The sequence below is a fragment of the Serinus canaria genome, chromosome 11, assembly GCF_022539315.1.
Source record: "Serinus canaria isolate serCan28SL12 chromosome 11, serCan2020, whole genome shotgun sequence".
In the NCBI taxonomy this organism is placed as follows: domain Eukaryota; kingdom Metazoa; phylum Chordata; class Aves; order Passeriformes; family Fringillidae; genus Serinus; species Serinus canaria.
This window is the reverse complement of record NC_066325.1, coordinates 13,987,569-14,014,386: the sequence shown is the minus strand read 5'-3', so window position 1 is coordinate 14,014,386 and position 26,818 is coordinate 13,987,569. Positions and strand designations below refer to the sequence as shown.

The 26,818-nt window shown below is 52.3% G+C and overlaps 3 protein-coding genes across 3 annotated transcripts in view; 1 reads left to right on the top strand and 2 right to left on the bottom strand.

Moving 5' to 3' along the window:
• Window positions 1–13,202, top strand: part of PSKH1 (protein serine kinase H1) — a 29,906-nt gene extending 16,704 nt beyond the window's left edge. The window contains exon 4 of the mRNA XM_009090710.3: window positions 7,036–13,202. Within this exon, the coding sequence (XP_009088958.1) occupies window positions 7,036–7,353 (318 nt within the window). The 3' untranslated portion in view covers window positions 7,354–13,202. The remainder of the gene's footprint in view (window positions 1–7,035) is intronic.
• A 945-nt stretch (window positions 13,203–14,147) lies between these two features.
• CTRL (chymotrypsin like) lies at window positions 14,148–16,862 on the bottom strand. Its single transcript, XM_009090709.4, has 7 exons — window positions 16,215–16,862; window positions 15,962–16,065; window positions 15,743–15,822; window positions 15,432–15,513; window positions 15,155–15,335; window positions 14,605–14,738; window positions 14,148–14,363 (listed from the first exon to the last, which is right to left on the bottom strand). The coding sequence occupies exons 1-7, from the start codon at window positions 16,264–16,266 to the stop codon at window positions 14,202–14,204; spliced, it is 795 nt and encodes a 264-aa protein (XP_009088957.1). The 5' UTR covers window positions 16,267–16,862; the 3' UTR covers window positions 14,148–14,201.
• Window positions 16,863–17,153: 291 nt separating this feature from the next.
• On the bottom strand, window positions 17,154–26,803 carry EXOC3L1 (exocyst complex component 3 like 1). Its single transcript, XM_009090708.4, has 13 exons — window positions 25,762–26,803; window positions 24,640–24,800; window positions 23,460–23,679; window positions 22,509–23,169; window positions 22,218–22,335; window positions 21,928–22,053; window positions 21,715–21,815; window positions 21,169–21,279; window positions 20,924–21,053; window positions 19,844–19,966; window positions 19,383–19,538; window positions 18,929–19,053; window positions 17,154–18,485 (listed from the first exon to the last, which is right to left on the bottom strand). Exons 1-13 carry the CDS (start codon window positions 25,802–25,804, stop codon window positions 18,299–18,301), a joined length of 2,262 nt encoding a protein of 753 aa, XP_009088956.1. The 5' UTR covers window positions 25,805–26,803; the 3' UTR covers window positions 17,154–18,298.
• Window positions 26,804–26,818: the final 15 nt, after the last annotated feature.

Here is a 26,818-nt window from a genome sequence, read left to right as displayed (position 1 = left end):
TCCTTCTCAAAACTAACAGCATGTCACTTGCCTGCCACCAGAAACATTGGAATTTTAAGGTGCAGTTATTCTGAAAAATGACAGAAGCTGGAGAGATGTGCCCTGCCTTAAGCATCACACATATGTTGGCTTAACTTATTTTTGTGAAAAGAAAATAAATTTAAGTGATTAACTTGTTAGCAGTGCAGGCTTCATTGACAGCTTTACAGCAGCTCTGGTTGCAGGCAGAATGAAATTCAGGGACTTTATTCTCGTACCCAAATCTGCTGATTTTGATCAATAGATCAAAGGAAAGCTGCTCTGCAGTGGGAGTGTTGGCTCCCACCCCTGCCTAGGTCCCTCCAGTTGGGTGGAGAGATGCACAGCAGTCGCACGGGTCAGGGTTTGTTTCCAGCACCTGTTGGGAGCTCTCTGCTCGCTGGCTCCGAGCTCACATCAGCTGCAGGAGAGAGAGGTGAGTTGGCTGTTCAGACCAGAGAGCAGCACGTTGTTTGTTCCCCACAGGCGGGCCTGGCCCGTGCCTCAGTAGATTTTATGCTGCTGTGAATAACAAGCAGGGGGGTGAAGGGATTCAGTGACACAGAGCAGAGCGCTGCGTGCGGTCGCCCAGCCTAAGTGACACTCAGAGGAGGATCTCTTTCTTCTCCTCCTCCTCCTCTGGCCTCAGAGCCTGAGTCTGAATAAAACATAACACACTTGAGAGCTCTTTAAGGCATTGTAAAGGAGGCTGCTTTCCCCTGAGTTTGTTGTCTAGCAGGGCTGGAGTTGCTGATGGGTGAAGTGCCCTATGTTTTATGCAGCTTAGAAGTCTAGGAGGTGCTTTTGTAGGGAATGGTAGTGCTCCCTCAGAAGCAGCAGCTGGCATTCCTGAGGGACCAGGGCAAAGTGTCTCCACCATGGGAGCCTCTCCCATTGTCACTGAGGCTGTAAGACAGGCTGTGGGATGGGTTTCATACTTGGTTGAAGTGCTGCTAATTCTGGACTCTGTTCCAGTCGCTCTCTTGGGTTGATGTAGCTCCTTCTGCAGCCATTTGGTGACTCATGCCAAAGAATGGCTGGGCTGAAAACCCCAGCTGAAAAATTTACAGAAACTCCCCAGTTTGGCTCACTTTGTTTGTACAAACCAAACTATGTTGCTGGCACGATGGTGAGTGCAGCATCAAATGGGAATGACAACAGAATTGTGTTCATCTCCTGTGATGTGGGGCATTGCTGGTAATGGTGACAAGGCAGTTCCCTCTGACCAAGTGGTTGCACTAAACCCAGTCTATTTGTTGGGGCAGGCTTATTCCCAATAAATCTATCTTATCTTGTGAAACTGCAAAGTAAATACCTGAAGGTTTTCTGTAGGAGAACCTTGCAGGAACCCGTGTGCTGCTGTAGGGCTCCTCAGTCTCTTTGGTGCTTTGAGGCTTCTGCAGTGCTCAGACTCATCCTAGGAATCACTGGGACTCAGATACAGTATTTTTCTTAGGAATTACTGTGACTGGGATACAGTATTTTTGGCCTAAGAGCAATCTTTTGCAGCTGTGATAACATGCTTTGTGCTTCATGTTTTTGTAAAGACTGACTGGCAAGGGAGATCCAGGCCTTTCCCTCACCTTCCTCATAAACATTGTTTTTCTTCTCCTGAAAACAACATGTAACTTTTAGCAGGACTCAGGAAATTAGAATGTATCCTTCCTTCAGGGGGTACTGTTGAGTCTAAAAGCCGAGCTTGGATGATTGTTCCCTCTTTTGTTTGTACTCAACTAACCAGAAGATCCCTCTGCAGCTTTGTGCAGCTCTTCTGCTCCCCCCACTTTTCTTTTCCTTGTAAATTGTGCTGAATCATGTTTTTAGTCACTGTGCTAAATTCTAGAGTTACAGACATTACTTTCCAGAGGATGTTTAGGCCTCCCTTCAGCATGAGGCCAATAGTCTCCAGTGTTAAATGACTCTGTATGCAGGGTCATATTATTATTTAATAAAATAAATTTTCTCATAAGAAATCAGGTTTTTGAAGCAGACACTGCACCAGGTATCCCAGACAGAAGACATGATTGCAGTTGTTAGAAAAACTGGTCAGATATAGGAGATCTCTGTTGTCATTCAGCTGGCACTGCTGAGCTTCAGCTCCAAATCTGGCTATTCCACCTTTTTTTAAGGTATGTGAGGGTGCTGAGGCCTTGGCAGAGGGTGCCCAGAGAAGCTGTGGCTGCCCCATCTCTGGAAGTGATCAGGCCAGGTTGGATGGGGCTCACAGCAGCCTGGGCTAGTGAAAGGTGTCCCTGTCCATGGCAGGGGGTTGGCCTAGATGAGCTTTAAGGTCCCTGTCAACCCAAACCATTCTGTGCTTCTCTGCAGAAAGACAACAGAGCTTTATCTTTCTGAAGCAACTCAGTCTAACAGAGGGAGCAGAAGTTGTACTCAAACTGCATCACATTTGAAATTGCTTTCTAGAGAAATAGAAATGCAAATATTAGTGACTTCTCTTCTTTTCTGTGGCATTGTTGTTGCATTTTTGTGCCACAAGAAAGCAGGATTTGTCATTGCAGCACTGAGATTTAAAAGCAAGGCTATCTGATAGAGTTTAGCTGATCCAGCATTTCATTTCCACTGGATGGGAGCATTTTCCTTCCAAGCCAGTCTCTGTCTTTCCTCAGGCAAGCAGATGGGCAGCATCTCCTCTGGACTGCTTCAGTCCTGTCATGTGAGCATACTTCATGTCCTCCCCAAACACACCAGTGTCAACCTCCCTCATGTCCTACACAACTCTCTGCTGCTGCCTTGCAGTATTAATTTGGAGGGTTTATGGGATTTTGCTAAGTTAAAACTGCTGGTTTGTCAACTGATGCAAGTCTTCTGGAGAGTGGATGCATTTCTCCAGGGACTGAGGTTGCAAATTGCATAGGTAGAATGTAGCCCTACGTATTACTAAAGAAAAAGCTTCAGTGGAATAGGAAAGATGTGTGTGGTGCCGCAAATCAAACCTCCAGCTGTGTAAACAGATCAATAAACTGATTTGTGTTTGCTGACCAGAAGAAAAATCTAGTTGCAGGTACTCCATATTCACCATTTGTGGTGAAGCTAGAGTAATTGGAATAATGAGAAATCCAATGTGCTTCTGTTTGGAGTTTATTCTTCTTTAGGATTCATTAAACTGGACAGGCCTCTCAAGGTTTAGGCTGGTTATGTATCTCAGTTCCTAGGCCCTCAGACTTCATAGATTTCTTCAAATTCCAAATCATCACACTTGCCATCTTTTAATAAGACTTGAAAATATTGAAGTAATATTATTCCTGGTGTTTAGAAGCTCATTTCACTCACCAGAATCTCATTTGACTGAAGTTTGATTGCATTTGGAGACAGCAAAATAGCTCCTGGGTTGCCTCAAATTCCAGGTTTCTGCAATTACTTACACTTGGAAGAGAAAATAATGCTCTCCTGCATGTCCTGAAGATGTATTTCCAAGTACTGTTGTGCCAGTTCTCAAATACTTTTTATTTGAGCATCTCTTGCATTCTGTGGACTTAGGTAAAAAAGGAGAGGATGGAGGTGCTGGCATGACTGTATTTCTGTGAGGGACCATATTCAGAAAGGTAAAAGGTTTTAGGGGAAGAGGGGAAAAATACCCAGGAAAAAACATGAAATTGGAGTTGTGTGGATGTATTTTCTCCATCTGAGGGGAACAAAAGCTCTTTCAGGGTGGGTATCTTAAGTCACTTCAATTGCCAGTAACAGAAATGAAGATGGTAGTGAAGAGTTCTTAAAAAGTTTCTGCACAGAGAGCAAATTGTCACCTGCATTTACCTTCACTTTGAGGTAAAGTTGGTAAATTTAATAGATGTATCATGAGCTTGGATGTCCCATTAGGATTGTTTGGAAGGGGAGAATGAATCCTTTGTGAAGGAAACAGAATGGGGTGAGCTGTGGCTCCTGGGAGGAGGAGAAGGAAAGAAGGAATTGGGGGTTGATGGAGTAGCCAGGTAATGATGAGTTTGTGATTTTAGCTGAATGAATAGCTGAAAAGGAGTCATAAAAAAAACTACAGAAAATGGGTCTTTAAAAGCTTTCCAAGGCAAGCTTGGAAGAGTGGAGGCAAAGCCTCTTGTTGCTTGGGTTCCATTTGAATCTGGCCACGAGGGAAGAGGGAACCCAGAGGTTCTCTGCAGCTGGAGACCCCCAGTGTGAAGGGAAGGTGATGTGTTCCCAGCTGACATATGGCACCACCTGGGATTAGCTGAGATTAGGCCAGTGAAGACTAAATCCTGCAAGTTGATTCTCCTTGCTGTTATTTAACAAATGAAACACTTTATCAAAGTCTCTTGGGAATCTATAGGCTTGCAATCTGATTTATATTCCCCCATGGTAGGGCAGATACAGCTTTTTGGTTTTGTTGGTGTGAATACCATGGAGGCTGAGCTCCTCAATGGTCCATCAATCTTCAAAAGAGATCAGTGTGTTCAGTTAAAATTGAACCTTTATTGTGGTTTTCCTGATTATTTTGAAAATGATTTTTGCTATTTTATTTACCTTCTTTATAAACAATCACTTTCATGAGTCTGTAATCAGAATTTGTCCCTGTTCTGTTCTAACAAGCACCTGTTTTTTTCTTACCATTCACTACCAAGGTACATTTCATTAGCTAAGAAAAAGCCATTTAAGGCACATTGTGACAAACTAATTTTACTTATATATTATATTATAATTATACCCTTTATAAAGCAGTAGACAGGGGAAGAGGAAATGGCATCAAGTTGTGCTGGGGAGGTTTAGATGGGGTATTAGGAAGAAGTTCTTCACTGAAGGTGTGGTCAGGCCCTGGAACAGGCTGTCCAGGGCAGTGGTGGAACTACCATCCCTGGAGGGGTTCAAGAGGTGGATGTGACCCTTGGGGAAATGGTTTAGTGGTGAACACAGCAGTGCTGGGTTAATGGTTGGACTTGATGATCTTCAAGGTGTTCTCCAACCATAATGATTCTAGGACAGAAAAGCTTGAATGTTTTGGGTTTTTTTTTTTTGTTGTTGTTAATGGATTTAAGTTTTGAAATGTGAAGTGGTGTCTGATCTGCTGGAGAAGACTCTGCTTCCTCCCTGAGTATTTCCATTTCTATTCTGAATATGTTCAGGAACATTTATATGTTTTTATTCATGTAGCAATATTTTCTTTATATCAGGTAGTTAATACCATTTTCAGTCTCTTCTCTTGCATAGTTACTGGCAGTGACCAAGTTCACCTTTCCTGGCCATGTGCACTGACAGGCTGTGGGCTGGGAGCAGTGCTGTGACTCTTACACCATCCTCCTTTTCATTAAAAAATCCTCCCAGGGATCTGTTCTCTTGCTGGTGCCTTGAGTCTTTTGAAAAGAAAATTTCTTTCTGTAGCAATGAATTACAAACCTCCAAAAAATCAGGACATACCTTTTTTAGACCTTCTGTGCAAGAAAAGGACATTATTTCTGGTTGTACAGTCAGTGAACCCTGAATTTTAAAATAGCTGGGTGCTTTTCTTCCTCATCCAATGAAGAGAAGAATGAGAGAGAGAATAGCAGAGTTTTGCTTTTTTAACTAGACAGGGGTGGGTCCACTCAGTTACATGTATGCCACCATTATTAATATGGAAATCTTCATTGCAGAAATCTGCTCAGGCTTTTTCTTAATGCAGCTTGGGATGTGATCTCCACATACTTGAAAAATTCAGTGTTGGTGGTTTCAGGACAGGTGAGACCCCCAAAATACCCAGTGATTGCAGAAACCTGCTCTTGCCTGGCTCCATTCACCACCTGGGGTTTTTCTGCTGACCATGCTGCCTCCTCCTCTCTGCAGTGGGTTTTGTCACATTTTTCTTCCCAGCTTTGTCCACATCCACAGCCCAGCCTTCACCTCATGCTGAAGGAAATGTTCTCACTTCCCACCTTAGTGCAAATACAGTATTATGTCAGAAATGAAACAATCAACATTTGTGGCTGTAGGTGTTTGACTCATAAGTTGTTATGGCCATTCTTGGATGTGTTGGGAGGATATTTATTATAGGACAAAATAATTATTTTAGGCTTATTTCTTTAAAACTAGCATATTGTAAAACAAATTCCTTCCTATTTCCGTGGTAAACGTAATTGAAAATTTCTTATATCTAATATTTCTTTATATTTAGAACATTTTATGGGGTTGTTTCCAGCTGGGCTGAACTGCTGTACCAGGGTTAACCAGTGGCAATATCTAAATTTCCATGTGTGAGTGAGACCAAATCCCACAGCAGAAAATTCTGCCTAGTTTTGGTTCCAGGATCAGTGCAGAGGTCGGTGCTTCCTCCCTAGATGTGTGCCTTGAGATGAAGAGTCAGAAGAGCCCTGGATGTCAGAATCCATGCTCTGTGAGTGATAGGGCTCCAGTTCCTGCAGTAATGGCTTTGTGGGATAGAAAGCACTTGGACAGGTGAGGGTGTTCAGTGAGATACAGTTCCTGTGCTTCTGGTAAGAGTTGTAGGATTTTGGAAGGTGATGTGAGAAGATGAGGTAGGCAGGACCAGCAGCTGGAGCAGGACATAGGTCTGGGAGCCTGTGTGTGTCATGGTGCTGCAACTGGAGCAAGCTGGAGTGTGTGACTGGTGGTGAACATGGAGCTAGACATGGGGAAAGGACCTGGAAGCTGGGGGTGTCCATGTGTGTGTGTCTCTAAGGACAAGGACAAAACTCCAGGAAAATCTGGGGACCAGATGGACCAGGGAAGGCCCAGCTTGCTGGAGAGATGTTTGGGTCTGGGGGTTGACTGAGACCTTTGAGTGTGTGCACATGGGTGTGTCAGTGCTGGAGGGATCTACTCTGTACCTGTGTACCTGCAGATATTTTCTAATATCTGATTCAGCCTCTTCCTGTCATGTGGAGTACTTGTGTCTCATTCTCCTTGGGCAGGTACTGCCAGTTACAGCTTGGAAAATTTGAGGATGAAAGAGAGAGGGGAAGCAGCTGAATGCTCCAAAGCACCTTGCAGACATGGGAGGAATTAATTAATCAGCAAGGATGTTTCATTCCAACCACCTCTTTTGTGTTTCAGCCCTGGCCCAGCGTGTCCAACCTGGCCAAGGATTTCATCGACCGCCTGCTGACGGTGGATCCCAGCGACAGGATGACGGCCCTTCAGGCCCTGAAGCACCCGTGGGTGGTCAGCATGGCAGCCTCCTCCTCCATGAAGAACCTGCACCGTTCCATCTCACAGAACCTTCTCAAGAGGGCGTCCTCCCGCTGCCAGAGCACCAAGTCAGCGCAGTCCACCCGCTCCAGCCGCTCCACCAAATCCAACAAGTCGCGGCGCGTGCGGGAGCGGGAGCTGCGCGAGCTCAACCTGCGCTACCAGCAACAGTACACGGGCTGAGCTTGAGTCTCTTGAAAGGAAAATTCAGAAGGAGGACCCCTGCCACAGGTCTGCTCTGTGCCGCAGGTGTGCACACACTCAGTGAGGAACAGCCGAGTTCCTCCCTCCCTCCCTGCAGGCGTGCCCCCCTCCCATGGGGAGGTGTCCCCCTCACCCCGTGCGGAGGAAAGGGAGCCTCGTGATGGCCGTGCCAGCCTGCGAGCTGTGCCACGGGGTCTCGTGCCAGAAACGGAGGAGTCCTTGTGGGCTCGGAGCCTCAAGGAATTAAGGAGCCACGTGGGGAGAAGAGCTCTTTCTGTAGCCCAGGAGCTTGGTTGTTCATAGTTATTTATTAATTCCAGAGTGTTTAGTTTCTCTCACTTGTGTATGGAAAAAAGAAGCAATCACTTGGTGTGTCTGTGCGTGCACGCCCGTGTGTGCACATATACATGTGGGGGTGTATATGTATTTAGAAATTATGGATACACAGATTTTGGGCTGGTTTAGTCAGATTCCGTGGTGCCTTTGCAGCGAAGCTGGAATGAGTCATGTGCAGTTAGAAGTGGGATAGCTCTGACTCACTGGTGTGCTGCCCACCAGCTCCTCGCCAAAGAGATGCCAGACAGCAGTTTTCCACGAGGGCTGGGAAGCTGTGAGGTTTCCCCCAAGGGCTGCCATCCTCCTGATGACATCAAGGGCTCACTTGATGACATCAAGGGTTTACCCCTGGAATTGTCCTTTCCCTGTTTGCAGCAAGACCAGTGCCTGTCATGCAGGGTTTGTTCTTGTGGCTCTGTTGTGTCTCTGACATGTTACACACCTTGCACCCTTCAGAAGAAGATTGAGAAGGTTGACTTTTCTTGTGCTAAAGGGAAAAAAGAGGGGGGAGGTTTTAGGGATGTGCTTCCCACCCCAGAGGTGGAATGGGCTATAACCACTGTAAGCACAGTGTTACTGAACGTGTCACTGCACCAGAACTTTGGTGGTTCCAGGCTGTTCCCTGCCTGCAGATTTGACAGGGCTCTCCTGCTTTGTGTGCCTGTGCAGCCCCAGCACTGCCATCCCTGCTTTGGGACTCTGGTGGTGGGAGCTGTTGGGGTGGCCACAAATGGCCCCATAGCATCAGGGTAGGGGCTTGAGTAGTGAAAGCCCAGTCTGGGAATGTCAGCAGTGACAATACCCTGGAGACATTGTACAAATGCCCTAGAGCTAAGAGGGGTGACTTAAGTTCACCAGGAAAAAGCTGCCTTTGAGGAGTTCTTGTGCTGTGTAGGTGATGAGGTGGCCTCTTATGAAGGACTCTCAGGGCAGGTGGGGGCTGCAGAGCTGAGCTTTCTGCAAACCTGCTGAGATTCTCTTCCCAACTAGTTAGAGCAGCAAAGTGGGGCTGATGGCACAGGCACGGGATGGATTTAGCTTCTCATGGTAGCAGAGACAAGATCAGCAGTGAAGGAAAATGCTGGGGTTTGAAACTTTTCTTCCAAAGTCACCCGATTTTCTTTGTGCTGTGCACTTGGGAAGGGCTTGCTTGGCTCTGGACTGGAGGTGAAGGCAGTCCAAGCTCAAGGGTCTGGTGAGCTTGGCCTTTTCCTAGGATTGATGCCTGTGCCACTGTGTTTTAGTGTCAGCAGGGCTGAAGTGGTCAGTCACATCTCCAGGGAGCTCTCACAGTCACTCCCAGTCAGCAAACAGCAAAGCAGCTTTAATGGGAGATGATTGGAGTTTTCTGTGCTAAGGCAAAAAAAAAAAAAGGGGGCGGGGAGATTTCTTGGGGTGTGCTTCCCACCCCAAATGGGATTGGGCTATAAATACATGTAACCAGCCTGGTGTGCCCAAGCATGTGGTAGGGAATAGAGCAGAAACTTGAGGACGGCCACTGTGTGTAGCAGGAGTGAATTTGAAATCCTTTGTGTGGTTTTGCATGTTATTTTGGAAACCTCACATCCTTTGTAGGCTGCTCTTTCTCTGAGGAACCCCTCCTACCAGGTCACATGCAGTCTTTCTTCCATCAGCATTAACAGATACTATAGAATTCCTCAAATTTGGTTTTTTTTCAACTCTGTGGACTGCAAACAAAAATATTTTCAGCATATTTTACCTCCTCACATTGTTTTTTCCCTAGTTTGTTACCATGAACTGTAAATTAGACGTGATTTCTGACAAAGCAGACAGCTTGCCACATTTTGCTTCATAAGCAGTTCAGTGTCCTTCATGGTACAAACAGAGCTGCAAACAGCTCTCCAAAAGCAGAAGCCCCTCTTAGGCCAGTATCAGCTGGGCCATGGGGGCCCTGCAGGTCAGGGGGTGGCAGGAGGCTCCCTTGGAGCACGTCTGGTTCTGAGCCATTACTTGAAGAGGCTTTGTGTGTTTGGAGCATCACTCCAGGCACTGTGATTGCTTTTACCTCCTGGCTGCTCCCATGGCCCTCTCCAGATTATCCTGCATTTTTATCCATAAAACAGGGATTTTGCCTCTGTGAGGGGGTCATACTGATGAACTGAGCCAAGACCTCTAGAACTGAGACCCTTCCCCTTAACCACTAGACCATGAAAATTCACAGGCATCATGTAGATATCTGCCCATGCTGTTCCTTTATCCTTTATCCTTCTCTTATGGGATGAGGAATGCATAAAGCTCTGGGCTAACCAGGCTTGTTTCTCCACCTTCACAAAGCAGAACAAGAACCTTCTCTTCTCTGACAATTTTTGCTTCATTGTTCTATTCCACAACTGTTTTTTCACCAGGGGAAGTTCAGAGTGATCATTTGTGATTATTTTGGGCTGGAATATGTTTTGAGAAGCAGGAGGTTGCTGTGCAGGTTCCTGACAGTGCCAGGATTTGGTGGTGATGCTCTGTGACTAGGGGTAAATTGCAGAAGGGAGGATCCTTCACATAGCTGAGAATACTGGATAGCTGCAACTGCCTCTCCGTGGTATTGAGGTGTGTGCAGTCCTCGGGCACTCCACTGCTTGGGAACTGTAGGAAGAGGGCCAAGGCCATCCCATAAAGAGCTTTGGCTTTTCTAAAAAAAGAACTCTTAATTCTTCTCACAAATGCAAGGTTTTCTTGTTTGCATGGAAAAATCAGTGTAAACTCGGGAAAATCTTTACAGGCTTTCCTTCCATAGTTCAATTTTAACACTCTTGGCTCACTCCCTCTTCTGTTTTTAAATCCAGTATTCACAGGAATTTTGCAGCCAGACGATAACGTGTGGCCAGAGGGGAGATGAGCAGAGCTCTGTCCAAGTGACCCTGGAGTCCTCAGTGATCTTTCCCTCAGTCTGGAAAACTGTGATGATCCAAATGCCACGTTGGAAAGTCCAGCTTAAGAACAATTCCTCAGGTGCTTTTATTCTTGTAAGGGGGACGTATTTTCAGTTGGGTCTGGTGTGGAGGGGGACAGGCAAAGTGCTGTAATTCTGAGCCATAGTCCAGGTGCCTTCATTCTGTCCTCTAAGAAGCTCTTCACTGTGAATTACCTTGATCATCTGTCTTCATTCCACAGGAGCAGCTCAGTGCTCAGTTGGTCTTAAGTCTCAGGAGTTTACACTTTTCAGGAGTGCCTTTTTTGGGGATTTTAGAAACTAAAATCTCTCTGAAATGTTTTTTTCTACTCTTTAATTTAATTTTTTTAATGTCCTTCTTTGATTCTAATGGTGGTTCTTAATTTGGCTCACAGGGTGTTTTTGGGAAACTTCCCTTCTGAATGTGCAGGGAGGACAGAAGTAACACCTGCTTGTTCCAGACCACCACAAATCTGAGTGCTTCTGTTTTGCCTGCTCTGCCTCACGAAGGGGAGGTGGAGTTGGAATGACACCTAGTGGCAAATTGTGGTGTGTCCTTGTCCAAGCACAGCCCTCTCCTCGCCTTGTCCCCTCTGTTTCTGGGTGAGATGCTCTTTGAGGAGTAAAGGGAATTAGGGTGGTTTGTCTTTTGGAACTTAGCAGTACTGTGTAAAACAATCCCATCCTTTTTTCCTGGGAGTTTGGCTGCTCTCTTGAGGGAGAGAATTACAGCTTCAAAGAATGTGGCCCATTGATTCCTTGATTTTTATTATTTTTGTCGAGGGTTATTGGAAAAGAATGTGAAAAAGTCTTCCAGAAATGGCATTAGGGGGTCTAAAGATTCACATCCAGATTTTTGATTGTGTAGTGTGTTTTCCTAAAACAGAAGTTACCAGTCCATGTTTGATTTACTTCTCACTCAGGCTTCTAAAAATCTTAACACATCAACCCAGTGGGGGTAGAAACTGCCTTTCTTTCTATCTTGAAGAAATCTGTGCTGTTTAACACTGCAGCTGTGATAGCATCCAGATGCTCCTGCTCTGTGTTGTTCTTGGAAGCACACAGCTGTACGTGGAGGAAAGCTTGAGAGCCTTGTGAGGAGCTTAAGCCCAGACAAGAGGGCTCAGACTTGCTGTCTTTGGTGGTGATGTGGAAATCAGCTGCAGTGTAGGGCCTGCTTCACGTGTTTGTTCTGGATGTGATAAACCCTCAAGCTCTCCTTTGGAATCTGGGTATTTTCCTCTTTTAGGTGAGATATTTTCTATTCTGGTAATTTACACTATTTCTGAGGCCCTGCTCTATTTCTCAGTCCTGTTTTCTACCCGGGTGTTTGGCTGCAGTACTAAGAGAGTCAGCTTTTATCTGATGCACAAACTGGAATAGGAATGATGGTTCACTTGGTTGCTGGGCAGCAGCTCTGGGTTTGGTTCTGCAGGAGCTGTGACAAGTCCAGGGGCAAGGTAGAAGCTTCCATATGATGCCTTTCAGGACCTACAGTGCAGGCTCAGCTCAGTCTTGTACCACAAGCCTGTGTGGCTATTACAGGCTTCCAATTAGGCTGTGTGGGGCCATATTGTTTTGAGTAATGATATTGAATATTTGGGGGGTTGAGGTAGGATAAATTAAAATCTCAATTGTTTGACTTAATTTAGTTTTGTAAATGATGCAAAGCAACACAGACATTGGTTTCTTTGGCACCAGTATGAGCCCTAGAATTTGCAGGGAGGTTGGGTTGTCCAGGCCTCTCACCCACTCGGCTTTCTCCTGGAAAGAGTCACGAAGTGCCTGTACCACTCAGTGCATGTACCCAGTCCCAAGCTGCCTTCACCACTCTTGGGAGGGTTTTGGTGCTTTTTTTGACCACTCAGTCTCCTCTTTCACCCTGGATTAAGAGTGCAGCACTCCAAGGCAGGTGCCTGCATGTCAGCTGGGCCTTACTGTGCAGGAAACTTCCCAAAGAAATAAATGTGAACAGCAGGGACGTGCTGTGGCCAGCGGCATCACGGAGCTCAGTGCCTTCCACCCTCGGTGTGCCAGGAGCAGCGGGAGCTCTGCCTGGTGACAATTGTCCCTCTCCCACTGTCCCCCCCTGCCTGGTGATGCTGCAGATGTGTGATGGGCAAGCTCTGGCTGCTGTTGCAGAGGTCACTGCACTGGTTTTTTGCTGAATGTGGAATCAGTTCGTGGAGCAGCTCCATGGCCCAGTGAGGTGTGTTACAAAGCAGCAGCTCCTGCGCTGACTCCCCAATGCCCTGAGCTTTCCTGTTGCCTTTCCCTACGGAAGGAACCTCCCGGGAAGCCCTTTGGATGTGAGATCTTCCGGCACTTGATGTTATTTTTGGTTGCCCAGTTTCCGGTGCTGGGTTGGAGCAGTTTGGAAGTGACTCTGGTCTCATTCAGTCGGTCTGTGTCCCATCCAGTGTCCCGTTCTGTGCCTTGCCTTTCGAGTCCTGGCTTTACCCTAAGGACTGTCCTATCAGATGAGGTGGGACCCATTGTAATTAGTCTGTAATGTTCAAGTTAGAGTGTACAGAATTATTTATTTGTTGTACTCGTTCTGTTAAAACATGTCAATGTATTCTGTGTACCCCATGGCTCTGCTGTCCTTACTTGTGCCTGGTGGATCACCTGCAGGCTGGCTGCTGGAAGGTGATTCCAGTGATTACATTTTGGGGGCTGTGATTCACACAACAAAGGTGTGAATCACAGCCCCCACCTTCACATCACTGGTAAGGAAAACTGAACCCCACACCTCATGTTGGGGCAGTCTGGTCCTGCTTCTCTCCACAGTGCCTTATCACCAGCTCTGTTTGGAGCTGCTGTGAATCAGACTGGAATTCATTGAGCATGTGTCTTGCTACTCCTGTGTCACACAAGACTTTTTTTTCCCCACCAGCCATTGACTCAAGAACCCATTTGAGTGAAAGCCTGTCACCTGGCCTTGACATTTGTTTTCAGCTTCAAATTTTCCTTTGCAATGGCCTTCAGTTTCATGCTGTTACCTGACAGATCTGCAGGTGTGAAGCAGTGTATTGTTCTCCATCCATCCCCTTCCATCATCCCCAGGAGCTGGAGCTGCCCGTGGCACTTCTCCCTTTCAGCTGTGTTCTCAGCTGCTACACGCGTCATGGCTTTAAATGCAGGCAGGGATCCTTTAGGATGCTATGCCCCCACCAACACCCACCTTCCACTGAAAGCTGGGCAGTCCTTTCTGGTGCTGAGCTGCAGCTCCACTGTCCCTTCCCCTGGTGGCATTTGCACATGGGTCAGTGGGAGGACCATTCTCCCAACCTTCAGCACTGTCTGGGTTGGTGCCAGGGTGTGCTTGAAGACCCCTTGAGCCACAGCCAGCCCTGCTCCCCCTCTTCCTGAGCATCCTGTTGTAGTTTGACAGTTCCCCCTGGATCCCAGCTGGGCACCAAGCTCCAGCTCTGGGAAAGAGAGAAGCATGGGGTGTCCCAGGCTCCTCCGTGTATCTTCCATCCCGCTTTGCATCATGAGAAGAAAGGAGCCAGAAACAGTGCTTGGCAGAAGAAAAAGCTGATACTTTATTAATCCCAGTGAAGGGATCACGCTGGCAGCAGCTTTACCCCTGAGCAACAACAGCGTCGATCCAGTTACGGAACTGGCTGACTCGAGTGTACATGGCCGGTGTGTTGATGTTGCAGTTGGAGGTTCCCCAGGAGACAATGCCAATCAAGGTCCAGCCATTCCCAGTCTGGTACACCAGAGGTCCACCAGAGTCACCCTATAGAGAAGATTCCTGCTTAGTGCTCCTGGCACGTGCTCCAGACTCGTCCCTGCCACTCCAGCCACCTGAACCCCTACACACAGTCAGGTGTTGTAGCTTAAATATCTGGCTCCATAAGTGCAAGACCCTGTGTACCCTGCTCCTCCACCCTCCCTGTGATGCAATGGGAGCTCAGCAAGACCCTGCATATCCTCCTCCTCCTCCACCCACCCTGTGCAGCTGGAGCTTGGCTCCTTACCTGGCAGGAGGTGGCACCAGCCCCACCAGCACAGATCATGGTGCTGGTGATGCGACTGCCCCAGTACTGCATGCACTGGCTCTGGGGGATCAGGGGCACGGTCACCTGCTGCAGGACTGCTGCCAAGGCTTGGGCTAGAGGAAAGAAGCACCATTAGATCACCTCTGTCTGTAGGTCTCCTAGAGCTCACACAGGTGCCCTGGGCAAGCTTTCACTGGTGCATGGGTGCTAACATACAAAGCGCCTTCCTCCTCCCCTGTGCCAACAAACCCCTTCTTCCCCAGGATCACCTCGTGCAGGCAGCCCAGAGAAAGGGCAGGCTTGTGCCTGTGCACAGCCATCCCTGGGTTACACACACCCCCAGCCCCTAAGCACACACCTGCACATTTGTGCACACTGGTACACACTCAGACAAGGCTACTCCACTGCCTGGCTCCCCCCCCTTCCCACATGTACAGGAGATGTCACCGCCACAAGCACCCCTGGACCCTCAGAGCCTCGAGGAAGAAGAACAGCTACACAGCCCTCCCTGAGGCTGCAGCTTACGTACAGTTGGGGTTGGTGCGTCCCCAGCCTGTGGTGACAGCCCAGGCGTTGGAGGGCAGAACCAGGTTGGCAGGGGCCAGGCAGATGGTGGATACACGGGATCCCAGCTGGGCGGGCGTGGACAGCCTCAGCAGGGTGATGTCATTGTTCATGGTGTTGGGGTTCCAGCCGGGGTTGGTGATCGCCTGCAGAGAGAGAAACAGATCAGCCCTTCATGGCTGCCCCGTGGGAGTGGCCACAGCGTGGAGCTGCAGCCCCATCCCAGGACCCTCCTGGCTCACCCTGGACACGGTCTTCACTTGAACGGGCTCGCCGTTGGCAGCAAGGCTGTATTCCCCCAGGACAACAACGTGGGCACGCGGGCTGCCAGAGGTAAGAGGGAGTCAGGGGCAGTGTCCAGCCAGCACCCCGGGTGGGAGCAGCACTGGGGCAGCCATGGGCATGAGTAACCCAAGGGAAGCCATCATGGGGACAACTGGGAAGAAAGTCCTGGGCTGCTCAGGCCTTTGGGGCTGGCCTGAGTGCCAGTCAGAGATGCTCTGAGCCCCTGGCCCTGCCAGCAGCACTGGTGTGGGCTGGCATCACTCCTTACTTGAAGTTGCAGTGGGCAGCTGTGACGACCCAGTACTGGTTGATCAAGGAGCCGCCGCAGAAGTGGGATCCTGTGGTGGTCTGGGGAGGGAGGAGAGAAGAGGAGCAGGGACTGGGCGGGCTGAACACCCCCAAGCTGGGGACAGGCAGAGGTCCCCTGGCAGCTGGCTGGCCATGCCAGTGCTTAGGGCAGTGCCCAGGGAAGGGGACAGTGTTGTACCTGCAGGGACACCTGCCAGGGCCATGAGCCGGGCACAGCGTTCTGCCCATTGACAATCCTCTCACTGTAGGCCACCGAGGGGCTGATGGTGGGCACCCCACAGCCTGCAGGAGAGGCACAAGGGACAAGGGTGACCCAAAACCTCAGGATTCATATCTGAGGGCTGCCTGTGCTGGTGTGCGTGGCTGTGTGTCACCCTCCCTGGCATCCTGCTGCACCCTGAGGACCTTCCCCTACCCATGGCAACACTTACCTGAGACGGCACTGGCTAGGGCCAGGCAGGCAACTAGCCACGGGAATGCCATCCTGAAAGGAGATAGACTAAACCCCTGGGCACCACAAGCTTTATAGCAGCCAGGGAGCCATGTGGCTCATAGCTGGCAAGGTACCCCTCTGGCCTTGTGACATATCTGGGCAGCAGTGACGGGCCAAGCCTGGCACACACACAAAGAGGGATGTGGGAAGGTACTGTCAAAAGACACCTGGGGAGCTTGAGCTTTTGCTGTCGTGGGTTGTGTTAGTTCTGACTGCAGCCTGTGGAACTAGAGCAGAAGAGCACCACAGGGCTGTGATGGAGGGCACAGGAGGCTGGTTGTGTGCACACAGCTGGGTTAGCAGTGGGGCTGGACATGCTGGGATGGGCACCAGTTCCTGGGGTGGGAGGTCATCCTATGCTCAGACATTTTTCAGATCTATTGGGACTAGAGTTTTTCCACATGGCCATGAAGTCCTGGCCTGGGCCCACCTGGATGTTCCCAGGGCTCAGGGAACATCTGAACCATGACTGTGGTGCAGGTGAGCAAGTCCCACAGCCAGTGGGGGCAGGTGGGGAGAGCAGACACCTTCCCAGGAAGGCTGGAGTGTGGCCAGCTGGGCAAGCACACCATGAGCCCCAGAGAGGACAGTGGGCACCACCCCAAGCTTAGGCTGAGCCCTTCACTGAGCATCCCCCTAGCTCTGCAGCCACCTGACCCAGGGCTGGGGAGCACTCAGCCCCCTCTGGCCTGGACAATGGGGTGTGTAGTGTTTGCATCATCCCCTGTGTCCTGGGTGATCTCCTGGGCTGGCACAGGGTGCAAGGAGCCAGGTCTGGGGTGATGCTGAACACAGGGATGGATCCCTCCCTCTGTACCACCCCACATACCCTGATCCCTGCCCCAACCCTCCAGGGAGCAGAGCCTGGACACTGGGGAACAAGTGCAGAGCTTAGGCCTTTATTTCCAGCAGTGGTACCATGCAAGGACAGTGGGATGTGGCCCATCCCAGGTGGGAAGCATGGCAGAGCATGGAGGTCTCCCAGGGCACTGCAGGGGCTGGGCACAAGGGTGTAGGCAGAGACACAGACTGCTCCTGATCTTCATATGGCACCTGGGAAGAGATGGCTAGGCCTGGGCAGCAGCACAGGATGGAGGGAGAGCCAGTGCTCAGGGTGGTGCTGCCCATCACAGAGGAACCTTGGAGCAGGACAGCACACCAGGCACAACCACGCTCTCCATGCAGCTTGGGAGCCTCCAGCTCCAGTCTTCCTCCTGGCAAATGAGCCAGAGGCAGGAGTCTGGCAGGTCAGCAGGAACTCAGAGCTGTCCCTTTGTGTCAGCAGGAATAGGGATGATGGCGCTGTCCAGGGTGGAGATACCACCTTGTTCTCTTCTCCTCAGCATCCCTGAGCCATGATGAGCTGGCTCAGCTGTTCCCCACCAGCCATGCAGGGCCCAGCCTGGTGGAGCAGCAGCACCCAACCCCAGGGCTGAGCCCAGAGGACTTCCCATAGCTGAAACCCTCCTGCCAGCCTGGTTCTAACAAGGCTCCAGACTGCCTCAGAGTTGGCATGGTTTCAGCCTTCATGGCCGGTGTGGGAATCCTTAAAATCAGAGGGGTTGGGGAAAGCTGGAAAAGTAGGCCTTAGAAACAGAAAGAGCAAAGAAACTTGGAACTGGCTGGGACACACTGGCTCAGGGGGCTGTCTGGAGACGTGGGTAAACCCAAACATCTCTGCAGCCCCATGGAGACATGAATTTGTCCCAGCTGCAGATTCCTGTCCATTCTGCAACTGTTCTTTCTCCTGTAGGCAACGGGCCTGAGCCTGAGCAGCCCTCAGTCACTGTCCCAGCAGGCCACCAAAATAGCTACAGGTTGGATTTCCCCCAGTCCAGGTATCCCAGGACTGGTGCTTGCAGGGGACAGTCTTCTCATGGGACTAGACCAGAGGAGAATGGCCTTTATCCAGACTGTGCCCAGCACAGGACGAGGTGCTATGTGCAGGGGGTGCCACATGTCACCTGTTCTCACCCTGCATGGCTCCCAGCTGGGACAGCAGGGCACCAGTGCCAGGCAGGGTCAGGCACACTTGCCCCTGCGAAGGCAGAAGGGCAGCTCCGGCACAGGAACCAGGATGGTGCTGAAGATGGGCCGGTAGCCCTCGGGGAGAACCTGGGGGTGCTGAGCCATCATTTCCAGCACCACGTGCCGCACTTCCTTGGAGACGTCCCCGCGGATATCCAGCAAGGTGGAGATGTGCTCGTCGCTGGGCAGAGAGCCAGGGGTGAGCCCGAGCACTGCTCGTGTCCTGCAGACCTCCCCCTATCCACAGATGCCAAGCCAGGGCCAGGGGAAATCTGTTACTTTGCACCAGGCCAAGTAGCATTTTCTTGAAAACAATCCCCTCAAACGTTTTGAATTTGGTTTTGACATTTCCAATTTGGTGTTTTGTTAGTTTTCACAGTTTGTTTGGCCACCAAATACAGATGTGCAAATGCCACAGCAGAACTGCTGTTTTCTGTACACCTTTGCCCTTGGGACTTTTCAAGAACCCGTGAAATCTGGAGCATGGGAAAAGGAAACCTCAGGGAGAAGGGGGCAAAAGCTCAGGTTTCTGCCTCCTCTGCTGTGTCACCTTGGAGGGTGCAGCCCAAGACTGTCTCTCCTAAGCAAGCTTACCCCTGTCCCCTCCTGCAGGGAATACCTTACCTGACATCAGGGTACTTGGTGATGAAGCCCAGCACCTCCAGGCTGAGTAGTGCTGGGTCTTTGAGGCAGATCAGCTCCCGCAGGGCAAAAACAGCCTCCAGGCTCTGCTGGCCCCGGTCCAGGCCCTGGGAGGGAAAGCAGCCAGGTGTGAGACCCAGAGGATGTCACTGCAGTGGCTGGGGAGACAGCTGCGTCCTCAGTGCCCACGTGGGGACCTGAGCCCCTGCAGCTGGTGTCTTCCCACTCCGCATGTCCCACCCATCAGGGGCTGCTGGGCAGGGTGGTGGTCCCCAGAGTCCCTAATCCAGCCAGTTCCTCCCATATTGGCCTCACAACCACCCAAGTGTAACAGCCCCATTTGCTTGTGGGCTGTGGGCTGGAGGGGACCAGGAGGGTGAGGTGATGCTCCCTTTCCGTGGTGCAGCCCCGGCTCCCACAGCCAGGCTCCTCTCACCAGGCTACAGAAGAGCTCCCGGAGCTGGGTGGCGTCCTGCAGCAGGCGGTGGCACAGCTGGCCCCGCTCCTCCCGGCTCTTGCACACCATCTTCCTCTGCAGGAGGGCCCGCAGGTACTGGTTTGCCACCAGGAGCTCGCTCTCCGCCAGCAGGAGCTGGGCAGGGGACAGCTGTTAGTGCTGGCATTGCCTGGGTGTCCAGACCCAGCTCCCCAGGGAAAGGCAGAGGCAAAAAGGCCTGATATAACACCAAGCCATGGGAACAATCTCCTGGGAAGCCCCCTGACTGAAGGGACAGAGAAAACAGCTGGATTTGGGGGAAGCCCTGAACATCTCCATGTGGCGGTGCTCTCTGGACTGCCCCAGAGGACACAGACTCTCCTGCATCCCAAGCATCCTGCACCCCAGCACGGTGCCCACTACCCAGCCTCTCTGTTAGACAAGCAGCTCCAAGGAGGTACCGTGAACACAGGTTTCCTGACGTGGGAGAAGTCCTTTGCATACTTGTCAATCACTTCACACATGTTGCCGACCAGCTGGGACCCAGAGAGCCACTTTCGGGAAGGCAGCTGCAGGCAGAGGGGCTGGAGGGAGCAGAGAGCAGTGTCGGTGCCCTGCACCATCGCAGAGCTGCCAGCTCAGGGCAGCACAACACCCACAGCTGCTGCCTGGCACCACGGCCACTTTGCCTTGCAAAGCCCCTGAGACCCTGCTGCCCCTGCAGCCAAAACTCAATGTAAAATCAGCAGAGTGGTAAAGGTTAGGAAATTATGGAAACACTGGAGCTGTCCCTCCCTGACACCCTGAGAGCCTCCTTTTGGGACTTTATCTGGGTCATGATGCACACCTGAGGTATAGGCAGCGAGCTGCTCCTCACACACCTGCTTTTGGCCTGTCCTGCCTATTTTTAATTTCCACTCCTCCCCACTTCCCTTGTGTAGACATAACATGATTTCTTACTCCTGTCCTGCTGTCCTTGCCTGTCTTCCTGCTTGCAAGCATACACTCCTGTCTTGGCTAGGGCCACTGCTGCCTGCAAGCTCCTCACCCTTTGGCTCTTCCTTTGTTTTCATGGCATTCAAGCCCTAAATAGTAATGTTGTTAATTATTCCAGGTTTTTGGTCCAGACTCCAGGAAAGCTAAATTTGACTACACTAGCAGGAAACTACTCGGGCAGTTGCACATGGATTCGTATCCTCCACACACACTTTGCTGCTCTCCAGCTGTTTTTTTGCCATGGAAGAGCCAGAAGGAGCTGAGGCAGCTCGGGGGGGCTAAGGCTCCTGGGCTCTGTCCGTTGTTGATTTGGGGGCCATGAGCCATCTGCCCCAGTGATACGGGGTGGTGCTGTTGGCGACAGACATCGGGTGGTTTATCAAGGTCTGGGGGACAGGCTGGCAGAGATGTCTGCAGGGTGATAGCAGGGTACAGAGTACATGGGAGAGAACCTGGGCAGGAATAAACTCGAGTTGCAGTAGGGCTGTTATTGCTGAGTTCATTTTTGTTGCAGCCCTGTCGGTCTCACCCCTGGACCAACATACCTGCAGGTCCAGGAGCAGTTCCTCCAGCAGCAGCTGGGTGGCTTTCTTCTGCATCCTGTCTAGAGCAGCCTGCAGGGATCCAGGAATTTCTCTGCAGGCAGTGTCAGGGTGCAGGGAGGAGACAGAATTGCTAGGAGAGAGGAGAGAGGGCACAGGTAGCCTGGGAAGCACAGTGGGAACACTGGCCCCAGGGAGGATGGGTGTGGGTGTTGCTGTAAGAGCTGCCAGGTGCTGGTGCAGGTTACCTGAGAGCCAGGTTGTTGTTGAGCACGGCCAGCAGGTGGGAGATGTAGTACTTGGGAACGGCCCGGTCCTGCTGGTGCTCCTTCCCGCACTGCACCAGCGCTTCCCGCAGGCTGCAACACAGCGAGGCAGAGGCAGCCGTGACGGGCAGGCAGAGCTCCAGGCGTCCCACCACGGGGACCTGGCCCTGGGATGCTCCTGGGGACACATGGACCTCCCGCAACCCTCCCAGCTCACTTGGCTCTTTTCAGATCCTGCCACCAGGTTGGAGAGTGACAGGTCATTGGGCAGGGTGGGGCAGTGGGATGGGACCCATTCTGGATTCCCTTGGGAGGGCTCAGCAGACAAGCATTTGGGGCAGCAGGCTTCAAGAGCTGATGTCCCCAAAGGCTGAGAGAGCAGCCCCATGGGCAGAGAGGCTGCTGAGCCTTCTATGACCTGGATGAGCACTGGGTGCCCCACAGCAGATCTCCACCCCCAGCCTGTGATGCTTAGCCATGGCCCCAGGGTCTGGGAGGGTGGACAGGGGTGTGAGTGGCTCCACTGACCGGCCCAGGAATGCCTCAAGCTCCTCCAAGGCCATGTTGTAGATCTTCTGCTGCAGTGAGTCAGTGATCAAGGAAGCCACCTGGATGTTCTCATTCAGCATCTGCAGCAGAAGAGGAAAGTGGAGGTGATTCAGGGGGAGCCTGCAGGCCATGAACTCCTTTCTGGGAAGTCTCAGCGTGGCCCCATCTGTACCCATGTTCTTGGGGTCCCACCTGCATGACAATGGCAGGCAAGGCTGACTGGAAGAAGCCCTGATGGTCGGTCTCAGGTTCCTCTTCCCTGAACCATTCCTTGAACTCCACCTCCAGGGTCCTCTGCATCCACTCGAACACGCTAGCCTGCAGGATGGACACCCCCACAGGCAGCCCAAGAAGCCAAGTACAGATTCCCTTGAGACCCAACCTAGCACAGCAAGTCCTGGGCCTCATCCCAGGCTCATGGTCTGCATCTGCTGACAGAGCAGATGCTTTGCTCTGTGGGAATCCCCATCCTCCTCACTCACCTTGACTTTCATCACATATCTCTTCTCTGTCTGATCCACGAGTTCAGAGGACATCAAGGGATCCAGAACAGAAACATCCACTTCTGGGAGGAGGTCAGGGTGACCCATCATCTCTGGGCTGGAGAGCAGAGGTGGAGCAGGGTTGGGAAGGTCTGTTTTCCAGGACTTCCTACCTGTCCCTCTGCCCTCCTGGTCATCATCCCCTGGCTTCCAGAGACACTCTCCCAACCTGCCCATGAGCTGGTGAACAACCCAGCTCTCCACAACATCCCTCACTTGGTTGGTGCTGACCTGTGGTACACACGGAGCGCCCACTCAAGGAGAAGGAAGAGTCCCTGTTTGTCCAGGTCCTCCCGCAGGATCTCCTGGAGGTGGCTGCTGAGGGCCTGGTGGTAGGTGGCAGTGCAGACGCTGAGGATGTTGTAGTGAGCTGGGACACACTGGACCATCAGGTCCTTCACCACGCGCAGCTCAGACACGAGGTCCTTCTGCAGCACTGCCAGGTGCTTGGCCAGTCCTGGCCCCTCAGCATCCATGCGGGGAACATGGAAACGGCCTCCTGTGATGGTGTCCTGGAGGACCTGGAAGAACTTCTGCCTCCAGCCCTTTGGGCGACCAGGGGGCAGGAAGGTGGCCTCCAAGAGCAGAGTGTCATCTATTTTCTCCTCCCGCTCAATAATCCTCACAGCAGTGACAAAGAGAACGGGATCCTCGCGCACCAGCCGCAGGCTGCTGCCCACAATGTCCCACAGCTGCTTGGCCAGGCTCTCGTTGAGGTCCTGCAGGCCACTGAAGTAGGACAGCACAGTTGCCTGGGCACCGGAGAGCCCACGGAGGTGCAGCTGGGAGAGGATGTCATCCCGGAGTTGTTCCAGCATCATGAGCTCCACATGGGCCTCCAAGAGATGCTGCCCATGGAGCAGCTGCATGATATGGGAAAAAACCTCGTGGACTGTGGGAGAGGGAGGAGAGATGCCAGCACTGAGCGTGGAGATGAAAGGGTTTGCAGCAGGGACATAAATGCAGGTTATCAAGGAAATGGTGAGGGGGGAGATCTAGGGCTCTGGGAATACCACTGGATCAGGCCCTGGAGAAGCAGGGATATCTCCATTCACCCAACTGGCAAAGCCTGAGTGACCTACTCAGGCTTTACTACCAACCCTGCACAGACCCCATGGTTGGACTGAGGCTTCCCCCAGTGCTTTTCAGCCCAAATTGATCAGGACTGGGCCACTGCCTTACCCGAGAAGATCTGGGGCAGCACCTGGACCACCGAGGCCAGCTGCACATGCTCCTCCATCAGCTTCCTCATCTGCTGGAGGCCCTGGAAGTGGTCTGCGCTGTCGAGCAGGGCCCACCGTGCAGCACCCAGGTCCTGGCACACGCCCTGCACCTCCTGGGCCGCCGACTGCAGCTGCTCCAGCCCTGCACCTACCCCCTCCAGGTAGGACTGGACAGTTGACTGGGGAGCAGAAAAGGATGGAGGGCACTGGAGCAGCTCCAGAAGGCAGGAGGACCCCGCACGTTTTGCCCCAGCCCTGCATGATCTGTGTTGCCAGGGTAAACAGTAATCAGATGTCCATTTCAGTTTTAAAAGATTACTTTGTTTCTGCAAAGGGGCAGTGGGTCATAGGGCCCCTATGTGCCCCCAAGGCATGAAGGACCTCGGTGGCCATATAAACCCTCACCCCAAACGGAGTGCCATCGTTTCCAGCCCTGCAGTGGCACTGGCATATCTCCATGCCCTATATCCCCTCATTTGATTCCCTGCTCCTGGTTCCAAGAATCCCCAGAAGCAAGTTGCTTTTCACTGAGGCCTCCCAGACAATTCATCCAGAGTCAAGATAGGAGAAACCATCTCTAAAATTATCAGGAGAAAGTTGTGGTGCTCAGACTGAATCAATCCTGAGGTTAATAATTCCTTGGGTCATGCAAAAGGGGATGTGGGTGAGGAGGCAGGAGTGCAGGGGGACTGGGACAGCCCCCTGCACTCCTGCCTCTACATATTTACAAATATGTAGAGATGGAGTTTTCCCAGTGGAGACCCACAGGCAGGGACAGGCTGGAGCTCTGTGCCTCCTCCCAGCCATGGGGCAGGGCAGCCTTTGGGGCTGGGATGGGGTGTGCTGAGTCCTGCACATGGAATGTGCTGAGCCCCCTTGGTGTTATATTTTGAAGGATTGTCAGAGACACAGAAGACTCATTTTAACACTTTAGACACTGCCTGGGGGTAAGGCAGAGGGTGAAGGGGGACTTCTCCCCCCAGCAATTGCACTTCACCCACCAAATGCCAGCCAAAGGAAAAGATTTTGTCAAAAGAGGACATACAGAGGATTCATGGTGCAAGAGGGGACCCTGGCTGGGATCCCTGCCTGAGGAGGGGGTGGGGCTGCAAGTGTCCATGGGATGGGCAAACACACACCTTCAGCCGGGACTGGATGGAGTTGTTCCTCTGTGTCTCTCGTCTCCGGTAGTGTCCGAGCCCCTCCAGTTTCTCGGGGCGGTAAAACACCCCTGAAGCCCATTTCAGAGCAGCTCCTCTCGCCAGCTTCTCAGCCTTCTCTGCTTCCGGCCACTCCTCGTCTGGGGATGAAGCCAGGGGTCAGTGAGCACAACCAAAGGGGGCAGGAAGGGCCCCTGAGGCCCAAGGCAGGAAGCTTGCCAACAGTGGACTTCCAAGCACACACAGATGTGGGAAGCTGGGCAGCGTGGCACCAAGAGGGTCCTTCTGCAAGTGGCCCCCAAGATGCCACCACCACGCCCCGGGATTGTCACAGCAGCTGTGGCAGCAAGAAGCCAAGCTGCCCTGGGGTGCTGTGACTCAGCCTGCCAGATCAGATTGTCCCCAAGCCGAGCACACATCTCTGCGGCTCCCCCAAACACAGTGCTGGATTGTCTGGGGGGGTCTGATACCACTTGGGAAGCTGTCAGCAGGGTTGAGACTCCAGCAGTGAGTCAGCAGGAGAGATGGGGAGACGGCAGCTCTTGCAGGAAGGAGAGCCAGGTTAAGGTGAAGATTGGAGACTACTGGTCTCCCCAAAGCACCCATGCAGCTCTGTCTCCCTTCACACAGGGTCCGAAGCCATGCCAAAGAGCTCCTGGCCACAGTGGAGGGCTGAGAACCAGCACAGTTATCACACACCATTCCCAGTCCCCAGTGCCTGGTTTCATCATTCCCCCACCCCATCCCATCCCCAGCCACTCCCTGCAGCCCCTCGGGGCTGTCACCCAGCGCCAAGCCAGGCTCCTGCCCTGCTAAGGAGCTGCTGGCAGCTTTGGGGACCAGGGGATTAGGGAGGAGGACAGCAGCTTTGAGGATAAGATGAGCGATGAGCAGTACTGCCCCGGCTCAGGTATCACCATCAGGAAGCACAGCCAGGCTGCTACCCCGCAGGGACACAAGGCACCAGCCCCGGCACGAGGAAAAGGAGGGTGGACGGGGTGGCGAGGCAAAGGGCAGGGGAATCCCCAAAATGTGCGGCAAGCAGCAGCATCCCTTCCCTGCCCAGCTCGCCGGCTCCCCGGGGAGCATCATCCCCGTTACCTCTGGGGCTGGCGGCGCGCTCGTCCTCCGCAGACATGCCCATGGTGTCCAGGCTGTGAGGAGCTGCGGGGCCAGGGCAGGGCTGCGGAGGAAGCCGGCTGCCGTTTCCTCAGCCGGAGCAGCCGCGCTCCTCAGGGCCTCATTGTGTTCCCGCAGCCGCGCTCAGGACGTCAGGAACGGAGGGCGGAGGGGAGGGGGGACACGGGAAGGCACCGCGACAGCCGGAGGTCGGGGAATAGAAATCACGGAATCAAAGAATCATTTAGGTCGGAAAAGCCCTCTAAAATCATTGAGTACCAACCGTTAACTGCCAAGCCCACCACCTAAACCATGTTCCTAAGTGACACATCCACACGCCTTTTTAACGTGTCCAGGGATGGCGACTTTACCATCGCCCTAGGCAACATTTCTCAGTTCCTGACCATCGTCTTAAGGGAGAAATTTCCCCTAATAGTCAATCTAACCATCTCCTGGCTAAACTTGAGGCCATTTCTTCTCGTCCTGTCGTCACCCTGTCTACCCTAACCGGCACCTCCTGTTCTACGGACACTCAGCCCTGTCCGTGCCCGCAGCACTGCCCCTTTGCCCCAACCCTGGCTCGGGGAGGACAGCGGGGTGTCAGACCCCAGCCCATCAACAATGCGAGCCCACTCGAGGGTGGATCCACCATGAAGGGGTGCGCTGTGCCAGCCTGACCCGGAGGCTGGAAGGTGGGGTTGCACCTTCTATGGCTGCGGATGGACCTGGAGATGTGTCCCTGCCACAAGCTGCCTTCCCCGGGCACAGGCTGGAGGATTCCCCCGACACTGGGTGTGCTGGAGCAGCAAACCGCCCCTGTCAGCTGGGCGGTGAGAGCTGGGTACATGGCTGAGCTTTGGCTTCGGTAGCACAGGGCGGGAGTTTGACTTTGACACCACAGAACGGCGAGGGGATGGACGCACCCCTGGCTTTATCCGGGGGAGCCCCAAACCGACGGGGCTGACGGAACACCGGGAGCAAAGCGGAACAGCTCCGTACCCCCGGGAGGCGGTGGGGGGGGAGTCCCCGGTCCCCGCCC

Bases quoted from the DNA above. Each gene is read 5' to 3' on its own strand.
- CTRL (XM_009090709.4), bottom strand. From the start codon at position 16,266: ATGGCATTCCCGTGGCTAGTTGCCTGCCTGGCCCTAGCCAGTGCCGTC. The intron at 15,514-15,742 runs GTAAGGAGTGAT...TACCTCTGGCAG, and splicing joins GCTGCCCACTGCAACTTCAA to CCCGCGTGCCCACGTTGTTG. The intron at 14,364-14,604 runs GTAAGGAGCCAA...TCTTCTCTATAG, and splicing joins CTGGTGCCACCTCCTGCCAG to GGTGACTCTGGTGGACCTCT.
- EXOC3L1 (XM_009090708.4), bottom strand. From the start codon at position 25,804: ATGGGCATGTCTGCGGAGGACGAGCGCGCCGCCAGCCCCAGAG. The intron at 21,816-21,927 runs GTGGGACCCCAA...CTTCTGCTGCAG, and splicing joins TGCCTGCCATTGTCATGCAG to ATGCTGAATGAGAACATCCA. The intron at 19,539-19,843 runs GTACCTCCTTGG...TCCCCTGCCCAG, and splicing joins TCAGGAAACCTGTGTTCACG to CTCCTGCTGGCGGAGAGCGA.